This window comes from Condylura cristata, unplaced genomic scaffold (assembly GCF_000260355.1).
Source record: "Condylura cristata isolate star-nosed mole 26May11 unplaced genomic scaffold, ConCri1.0 scaffold00032, whole genome shotgun sequence".
In the NCBI taxonomy this organism is placed as follows: Eukaryota; Metazoa; Chordata; class Mammalia; order Eulipotyphla; family Talpidae; genus Condylura; species Condylura cristata.
In genome coordinates, this window is record NW_004567133.1 from 5,503,176 (window position 1) to 5,513,225 (window position 10,050).

The 10,050-nt window shown below is 46.7% G+C and overlaps 1 protein-coding gene across 1 annotated transcript; it reads left to right on the forward strand.

Moving 5' to 3' along the window:
- Window positions 1-3: 3 nt before the first annotated feature.
- Window positions 4-4,763, forward strand: CLN3 (ceroid-lipofuscinosis, neuronal 3; the record flags this gene model as incomplete). Its single annotated transcript, XM_012731643.1, has 8 exons — window positions 4-146; window positions 1,169-1,278; window positions 1,979-2,025; window positions 2,105-2,173; window positions 2,251-2,306; window positions 2,428-2,521; window positions 4,200-4,340; window positions 4,444-4,763. Coding segments are annotated over 8 exons (780 nt in total), but the record flags the coding sequence as incomplete, so codon positions are not given.
- Window positions 4,764-10,050: the final 5,287 nt, after the last annotated feature.

Here is a 10,050-nt window from a genome sequence, read left to right on the forward strand (position 1 = left end):
AGGGCTGTGATCTCCTGGTGGTCCTCCGGTACTGGGGGAGCAGGGCTCCTGGGGGCATTGTCCTACCTGGGCCTCACCCAGGTCGGCCTCTCTCCCCAGCACACCCTGCTGTCCATGCTGGGTATCCCCGCCCTGATGCTGGTCAGGTGAGCCACCCTGGGCTTGGAGGAGGGAGGGATTGGATCTTGATCCCCGTCTGCAGAGCACTACAGACTTGTTATGAGGGAGTGGACGTGTTCCAAACTCTTATCTGCTGGGTTTGAGTTCCAGAGTTATCCCCTTATTAGGTGTGGCCTGGGGTAGGCTGCTTCACCTCTCTGACCTGCGGTTCTTCAAATGATGGTAGATCTCCTTGCTTCCCTGCGAGGGGATGTGTGTGAAGCATCCAGTATAGTGTGATTCCCACCATGTTAACATTTTTAAAGACTTATTTATGCATACTAGAACTGGGCTACAGGCCAGAGGTAGAGAGGTTGAGAGAATTCACCAGAGACAGAGTGGGGAGCAGAACAGGCAGATGGACTGAAATCCACTGCTGAGGAGAGCAGCAGGCAAGACAGGAGAGGTCTGCTGTGCCATGTGGGTCACCTCCCTGGCTATCAAACTCATGCTACAGTGGCTGCAGATAGCTTCATAGTGCTGCACTTTAATCCCTTGTGCCACCAAGGAGGGCCCTATGTTGTTAACTTGTGTGTACTTTCATACATATTAAGAACATATCTTCTCTAGCCCATCAAACTTGTAACTTCCCAAGGTTCTGTGGGAAAAAGAAAACAATGTAAAGAGAAAGTATTAAGGAAAAACTATTAAGTATGGGGGGAGATGTGGATATGGCAAATACCATACAGGGAAGATGTCAGCAACTGAAATTTGGGGGGTTCTGGCCTAACACAAGTGAATGCACAATACAGGGCAGCTGAGCAGTCACTAGGACAAGTGACCTGCTTGGGATAGCTTGAGCTGGTATTAACTAAGGCCCAAGGGTCAGAGCAAGGAGGAGGTAGATTTCTGATCTAGAGAAGAAAGCCTTTTTCCACAATTGGAGTGCTCTGACATGAAACCCCATTCATGGGGTGCTTAGAGAAATACAAGTTGGGGACTGCCCTGGGACTGAACCTTTTCAACCTGACAGCCTCTTCCACTTTGTCCCCATTCTGCCTGCTTTTAGCTATTTCTGGTTGCTCATATCTCCTGAGCTCCAGGATCCTGGAGGGGAAGATGAGGCAGAGACTGCCGCTCGGCAGCCCCTGATGAATGAGGCCCCAAAGTCAAAGCCAGGTAGGAGACAGGAGCCCCAGACCCGCTGGGAGGTCACTTTCTCTCTCTGGGTTTTGGTCTTTTCTGCCCTACAGTGGAGACAGTTCAAGGCGGGTGGGCGGGTGTGCTGGCATGCCGAGAGCCAAGCCACATCTGTCTATTCAAGCAACACTCACTGAGCACTTGCTAGGTGCCAGGAGTGCAGTGCCTGGGCTCTGAGATAAGGAAATGAAGCAGATTCGAAGCGACTGAATCGGAAGCATGTCGTTTTCCCCCATTGAAAACAGTGAGGCGTTAGAACATGACAGCTGGGGAAAAGTGGAGGGGCTTCTACTGTAACGAAGGTGGTGGGTGTGCTGCTGCTTTCGAGGAGGTACATTGGGCTAAAATTTGAATGATGTGGGGTCAGCCTGTGGACATGGGGGTGGCTGGGTTTTAGGCAGAGGGAGCAGCAGGGGCTCCGTGGTGGAAGCAAGCTCCACATTCAAGAAACAGAAAGAAGAGGCCATTGTGCCTGGGATATAGCCATGAGGAGATCTCATCTGGTCACACTGTTTTAATCCTGATAAAATATATGTAACCTGAAGTTTACCAGCTTAACATAACAATTTAACCATTTGTAATTGTACACTCGGCATTTAGTGTGTTCGCTTGTGTCAGAGGGTTGATTCTTGCACAACAGTGTGCCACCCTCACCGCCTTCTCTCCCTGCCCCCTGCAGGCCCCAGCTCAGACTTCTCCCCCCGGGAGAAGTGGATTGTGTTCAAGGTATGCGCGGTGGCTGTGGTGTGTCCCCGGGGCCAGTGCCATCTCCCAGCCTGCCACTCACGCGCTCTGACTCCCCCAGGGCCTGCTGCGGTATATCATCCCCTTGGTCCTGGTGTACTTTGCCGAGTATTTCATCAATCAGGGGCTTGTAAGTGACGGCTGCTGGGAGGGGTGGAGGTGGCACTCTGGGTGGAGATCCATGTCCCTGTCTGATCTTTGCTATAGTTTGAGCTCCTCTTCTTCCGGAACACGGCCCTGAGCCACGCTCAGCAGTACCGCTGGTGAGAGCAGTGAGGTGGGAGGCAGGGGGCTGGGAGGCCCCCACAGCCCTGGGTGGAGGGGGACTGCCCTGCCGAGTGGACACCAGAAAGGCTGCCTTCTCCCGGCTCCTTCCTATCTAAGGTACCAGATGCTGTACCAGGCCGGCGTCTTCGCCTCCCGCTCTTCTCTCCGCTGTTGTCACATCCGCTACACGTGGGTCCTGGCCCTGCTGCAGGTACTGTGACCCTAGTCATCCCTCTTCTCGCACTTTGGCTCCCAGCTTCCCCGGGCCTGCATGTATCCCCCCCTCACCCCTACTCTTCAGCAGGAAGTGTGTATTGCTCCCTGTCAAGTGGTAAGCACAGGAAACACAAAGCCCCTGGGGCCCTGTGTTAAAATGTGCCCTCAGGAGCCAGCAGACCTGGGTGCAAACCCAGCTTCTGTACTCGGTGGCCGTGTGATTCAGCACACACCTCTCTGTGAATCTCAGCTTCTCTGTAAATTGGGCACAGCCAGCAGCTACTTCACTGAGTAGTTGTAAGAAATAGACATGAGAAGAATGAAAAAGCACGATTTTGTATTGTGTTTTAATCAGTCGGAACACTTACTCAGGAATTACCTGCACAAGCCTCAGGCACAGGCTGTTGATATCTCGAGCAGTAAGGAAAGGTACAGTTCTTCTCTTCTGGCTGGTCAATCATAATGGAACTCGTGACATTATAGTCAGTAGGTCATTCATCTCCTGGCTAGGAAGCAGAGGTCGCCTCCTGCTTTGAAGGAACAAGCACAATGCCACCTCACGGGCATTCATTGTTTCAAGTCACAAGTGTATAATCCCTGAAGAGATTTTACGCTGCATCTTCTCCTCCTCCAGAAAAGTCTTTTCTCCTTTTAGAAGTCCCAAAGTGTTGTATCACCCTCTTTTAACTCCGGGTTTTTCATTTCATTATTGTCACTGAAATGTGCAGCTTGGAATAATTTTCACCAAGGCTGCTTCAGAAAATTAGGGGCTGATAATCATTTCATGCCATAGCCAAGTGGCCAGGTGCAAGTGTCTGCAGTTTCATCAGCCACATGAGTATTTCCTAAGGGTTCTTTGACATGCAGAAACCGGAGTTAGAAGCTCTGAGGACCAGACCTGTGGGGTCAGCAGGGAACACATTTACCCATCACACCTGTGAGCCTACACACTGAGGAGGCAACCCCATGCACTCAGACCTGGGAGAGTGGGGTCCCCTAGGGCACCAGGGCCCAGAGCAGTGACCTGCTCCCTTGGGCAGGGTCAAGGAGACTTCTGGAAAGGATTGGGAACACCTAAACAAGGGTATCTCAGCCAAGGGTATCAGGGCATGTCAGTGTGGGGCCAGGTCTCCTGTGCTGTGGAATGCTTTCCTGAGCAGCATTCCTGGCCTCTTAGCAACTGGAGCCCAGCGGCACCCCTCCCAGCTGTGGCCACTGGCACATCTCCATGTGTTGCCAAAGGCCCCTGGCAGCAAAGTCACCCCTGATTGAAAACCTCAGGTCTAAATATAGCCTTGGCTTGGCAAAAAGGGGAGCAAATGCTGTATTCACAGCCCTTGGGAGGAGTGAGGTCACAGGAGTGACCCTGAGTCTTAGCTGAGGTGGGAACTGTGGTCACTTGGAGGTTCCAAGTGAGGGAAGGCATGACACCCCAGAGGGAGGAGTGATGAGCACAGTCAAGGAGGGAAGACACCTACAAGGTCTGAGCACTGGAGGAGACCTGCCCAGATCCCAGGTTCTGCTAGGCCAGCAGGGCATGGTGACTGACCCAGACCTGTCGCCCTTTCCCCGATCAGCATCTCCCTGATCTAGGGGCCACTGGAAGGGATGGCAGTCTCCCTTCCTGCCTAGCTGGCCCTGTGATCAGCCCTCCCCTTCACCTGAATCCGCAGTGCCTCACTCTGGCCTTCCTTTTGGCGGACGTATGTTTGAGCTTCCTGTCAAGCATCTACTTCGTCTTCCTGATCATTCTGTTTGAAGGGCTCCTAGGGGGTGCAGCCTACGTGAATACCTTCCACAACATTTCCCTAGAGGTCAGTGCCTGCTGGGTGAGGGCTGAGGGGGGCCTTTCTGGGGAAGCCCAGGGTGGGGGCTTCTAGTATTCAAGCCTCCATCCCGGCTGCCTGCCCTCTCCAGACCAGTCCCAAGCACCGGGAATTCGCCATGGCAGCTGCCTGTGTCTCCGATACCTTGGGGATCTCACTATCAGGGCTCCTGGCCCTGCCTCTGCACGACTTCCTTTGCCACCTCACCTGACACTACAGATCCTTGGGACACAGGACATATTGACCTGGGCAATGGGCAGGCAGGCCACAGCTCCAGCTGAGCCCGGACCTCCCTGGCCTGCTGGTGTGAGCCAATGGTGGCGTTGTTTCCCGTTCCTGCTGGCCTGGGGGTGCAAGGTAGGGGGTGGTGTTTCTTGGCATTATACCCTCAGAATAAATGCCTATTTTATCTACTAACTCTTGTCACTTTTCTCTCTGAAAAAACAGTATTTTTATTACAAAGTACTAAGTACCTACTTTGAAATGTATATAGGAGAGTGTAAAGCATTTCAGCTGATTAGGCCTAGTCTGAGTCGATATTTATTAGCTATTCACTCACTCGCTATATGGAATAGTCTATAACTTACCCCACCCAACATGTAAGTTTGCAAACAGAGAAGTTGGAAGAGTTTGTACAAAGTGCTTGTATGCGTGCTACCTGAGTTCTGTAATGAATGTTTGCTGTCCTTGCTTTATTACATTTCCAAGCCCCCACCCAAATTTATCATCAGTCCATCTCAGTTCAGAGGAGGATGTTCTGGAATCCAGTATTTATAGTCCTTTTAAAGGTACAGTTTAAATATAGTAAAAAGCACAATCATATGGAAGTAACAGGATGGCTTAGCAATTTTTCTCTGCATAACATTCCTTTTGTTAACATTTTTCACAAAACAACTAATAATACAAGTTCTTGTTTAAAGAATAACTTTGTTACTATTGAAATCATGAGTTTGAAATGCCAGTTGTATTTTTTTCTCCGGTGTATTAAATACATAACTTGGGAAGTTCCAAAGAAACACATAAGTCCCCTGGGGCCCGCGTGCACAATGATTAGGAAGACACGGCAGTTACTTGGCAGTAACTACCAGTCACTGCCAGTGACGTTCATGGCCCAAACCCCAGCACTACTGACCCTAGCAACATGGGTTTTGGAGGCTTGCAAGTCCCAGCTCTGCCAGTCGCTACCATGATCATGGGCAAGTCTCTATTCCTCTTTCTCCTCAGATTCCTCATCTGTGAAATGAGGATAATATAGAATACCAGCAAGTGCTATGGTGGCTGTAGATACTACATGCCCTCAGGGAGAAGAATAACACTCAATAAATGGTAGCTTTGCCCATGCTGTGGTTGAAATACTGCCTTTACTTTTTACATTTCTGTGTGCCAAGAGGGCCCACTAAAACAAATTGCTGAGCCCACCTCAGGCTTTCTCATTGAGTGTGGGGTAGGGTACGGGCCAAAAGTAGTCTTTTCTATTATGTGCTTAGGTGGTGCTGATGCTGCTGTTCTTAGGATACTTTGAGAACCACTGAATTATGATCCCTCCTCCCTTTGAAAAAAAGTCTTACAAACCTTTATTTAAAACTTTTTTTATTTTCAGTTCAGTAAACTTACGAATATGTTCTTCAGGCCAATGATTGTTTTGCTGTGGATAGAAAGTTAGATTTCTTTTTTTTTTTAAAGATCTATTTATTTATTCATATAGAACTGGGGTACAGGCCAGAGATGCGGAGGGTGAGAGGATTCACCAGGGACAGAGTGGGGAGCAGAACAGGCAGATCGACAAAGTACACTGCTGAGGGGAGCAGCAGGCGGGTCAGGAGAGGTCTGCCACACCATGTGGATCTCCCCCAGGGCAGGCGGGAATCAAACTCATGTGGAAGTGGCGTAAGCTTCTTAGTGCAGTGCTTTAACCTGCTGTGCCACCAGGGAGGGCCCAGATTTCTTTTTTTTTTTTTAAAGATTTATTATTTATGCATACAGAACTGGGGTGCAGGCCAGAAGTGCAGGGGATGGCGAGAGGATTCACCAAAGGCAGAGTGGGGAACAGAGCAGGCAGATCCACTGAAATACACTGCTGAGGGGAGCAGTGGGCAAGACAGGAGAGGTCTGTTGTGCCACATGGGTCACCTCCCTGGCTAGGGATCGAACTTGTGCTGAAGCAGCTGGCTGGAGCTGTGGCTAGCTTTGTAGTTTTGCAGCTAGCTTCATAGTGCTGCAATTTAACCAGTTGCACCACCAGATTTTGTTTTGATGGGTGTGTGATATTCCATCACAATGGATTGCTACAGTTTTTAATTTTGATGAAGTCCAGTTTATTTTCTCTTTGATTATTGTGCATTTGGTGACATATCTAAGACACTTCCAAGAGAAAGGTAATGAAGTATCACTCCTATGTTTTCTTCTAAGAGTTCTATAACTTAAATTCTAATATTTAGCTCATTGATCCATTTTTGAGGTTTTGTTTTGTTTTGTATCTAATGCAAAGTAAGTGTCTGTGCAGAAGAGTTAAGGCAGCAGACTCAAACTGCTTATCTGTAAGCCTGATTGCAATGTTGGTCCTGGTTGGAGTTTGGTAACTTAGGTTTCAAGAGGATTGCCACCATTAACTGATAAAGTAGCTCCCACTGCCTATACTGTTTGTGCAAGCAGTGTGGCTTAACTGAAGGCTTTTTGGATTTTGGTACATGCTAAGCAGTGACTACGCTGACCTGTTCCCAAGAAGAACCCTGGCACTGAGATTCTAACAAGCATCCCTTGTCGTCGTCAGCATTTCACAAGTGTTATCACAATTCATTGCTGGGGAATTAAGTACGTCCCATGTGACTCCCCTGGGAGAGGGGCCCTTGGACGCTTGAGTCTGGTCGCACTCAAACCTGTCCTGTGCACCTTTTTTTCTCCTTTTCTGATTTTACTTTGTCTTCTTTCACTCTAAATACATCATAGCCGGCAATATGACTATATGTTCAGTCCTCTGAGTCCTAGTGAATCATTTGAACCTTGGGGTGCTTTTGGAGATCCCCAAGACAGGGCTGAACTTCATTCTTTTGCAGGTGGTTATTCGGTTGTCCCAGCACCTTCTGGTGAAAGGACTTTCCCTGTTGATTTGTTTGGGGACCTTCTGGAAAATCAGTTGACTGGAAATGTGGGGGTTTATTTCTAGACTCTCAATTCTGTTGACCTATATGTTTGTTTATATGCCAGGACAACTCTGTCTTGATTACTGTAGTTTTGTGGTGAGTTTTTGAAACTGGGAAGTGTGAATCCTCCAAATCTGTTACTTTTCAAGATTGTTTTATGAAACAAACTCCTCAATTTCAAGCTAGTGGTGATTTTTGACAGGGATTTTATTAAATCTGTAAACCAATTAGGGAAGTATTGCTGCCTTAACAATATCAAATCTTTTGATATATGAACACTGGAATGTCTTTCCACTTAATTAGATTTTGTAAAAAAAAGATTTATTTATACATACAGAACTGGGGTACAGTCCAGAGGTACAAGGGCAATAAGAGAATTCACCAGAGATAGAGTGGGGAGCAGAACAGGCAGATCTACCGAAACACACTCTTGAGAGGCACAGCGGACGGGACAGGAGAGGTCTGCCATGCCATGTGGGTCAGCTCCCTGGCTGGGGATCAAACTCATGCTGCAGTGGCTGCAGAGAGCTTCAAAGTGCTGTGCTTTAACCCCCTGTGCCACCAGGAAGGGCCCAGACATTCTTGTCTTATTCCTGATCTTTTGGAAGGGGCATTCAGTCTTGCATCGATATGTATGAGGTTAGCCATCATTTTTTTGTAGATAAACTGATATTGAGGAAATTCCCATCTGTTTCTGATTTATCATGAAGGGGCTTTGAAGTTTGTAGGATGAATTTTTTGTAATATGTTAACTATTTTGTAGCTATTAACATGACCATGTGGTTTTTGAAATTTATCCTGTTGATAGGGTGTATTGCATTAATTCGTTTTCAAAAGTTAACCTGACTTTGCATTTCTGTTGATGCCTACTATGTCATCCACTGCATATTTAATTTTCTAGTATTTTGTTGAGCACTTTAATGTCAATATTCATGAGAGATGTTGCTCTGTGGGTTTTTTCCTTTTTTTTTTAATTAAAAAGCTTTAATTACTTTATGTTTTATTTCTTGTGTAATTTTTGCCTGTAGTTTTGGTATCAGAGTAATATAGGAATGAATTGGGAAGTGTTCCCACTTCTGTTTTTTGAGTGGGTTTGTGAAGAATTGGTGTTAATTCTTTAAATTTTTATTGAATTAACCAGTGAAACCAAATTTGGATCTGAGCTTTTTTCTGTAGATGATTTTTGCTACATGTGGTTTTTAAGTACTTTCAGTGTGGCTGGTATGCCTGAGAAAATGAACTCTGAATTTTATTTACTAGGAATTAGTTAAGTTAAATAACAGATTTCTATTTACACTATCAAACACGGGTCTTGAAGTCTGGATCTCATAGGCTGATACTGCCCTCTGTGGTCATTTTGGGAGTTTGCTGGGAGAGGTTGAACTGCACAGTCACTGAGGCAGCTATCTGGTAAGGACCCTGGTGAGGCCCAGCCATCCCCCTAAGTGCAATGTGGTCCTGTGTGCCAGGGTAATTTTACGATGCCTGAGTGGCTTTTCAGTGACCTCCCCGTCCCCAGCTCTAACAGCACATGCCAAGAATCTGACTTCCCTTTACCGAGAGCCCAAGGTATATCTGCTTGGTTTCTGTGTATACTGGTTTTTCCAGGAATTCCGCTGTCATTACAGTGAAGGAAGATTGTGTTTTGTTTCCTTCGAATCGCTACCAAGAGCTATTTACTGTGTTTGGAAAATCCCCTTGTTGAAGACAACACCTAGAGCAAAATCCTTTGTTTTTTGGCTGCATCATAGCTGCCTCATTTGTTGTGATTTTAAGCATATATTAAAATATTATGTATATATACACATATTTATTTCAAAATGTCAACTATTAGGAAAAAAATTCCAGATTTGTCTCTGCTATAATTGTCTTCTCAGCAATCCAAACTATGTCATTGTAGACAGGTGTAAATCTCTATGTGCTTCTTTCTGTCTTCTAGACAAATCATGGGTTAGCAGTTACATATTATAAACCTTTTATGTAAAAAATTTTTTCTTTTCTCCTATATACATATGTATATGTATATATGTATATATAATCCCTACATTTTATAGTGTTTCATGATATTTCTTTTAGTGTGTAGTGGAGGTCCTCCCTGGTGGTGCAACAGGTTAGATCACAACACTCTGAAGCAATCCACAACCACTGCAGCACGAGTTCGATCCCTGGCCAGGGAGGTGACCCACATGGCGTGGCAGAACTCTCCTTACCTGCCCGCTGCTCCCCTCAGCAGTGTACTTCAGTCTATCTGTTCTGCTCCCCACTCTGTCTCTGGTGAATTCTCTCACACCTCTGGCCTCTACCCCAGTTCTGTATGCACAAATAAATAAATCCTTTTTTTTTTTTTTAAGTGTGCAGTGGGAGCCTACTGGAGCTGAGTTGCAGTGGCTGGCGCGGAGGAGTGAGGGAGTGTGTGGTACCTAGGATTTGTTTCCAAAGAGAAGTCCTGCTCCCCTTCTCCCATGTTCGTCCTCCGCCTCCTCTCTGCCTAGTCCCTTTCTAAAATTATGGTATAGTCTCTTAAGGTCAATCAACATATGAAAATCAAACATTATATC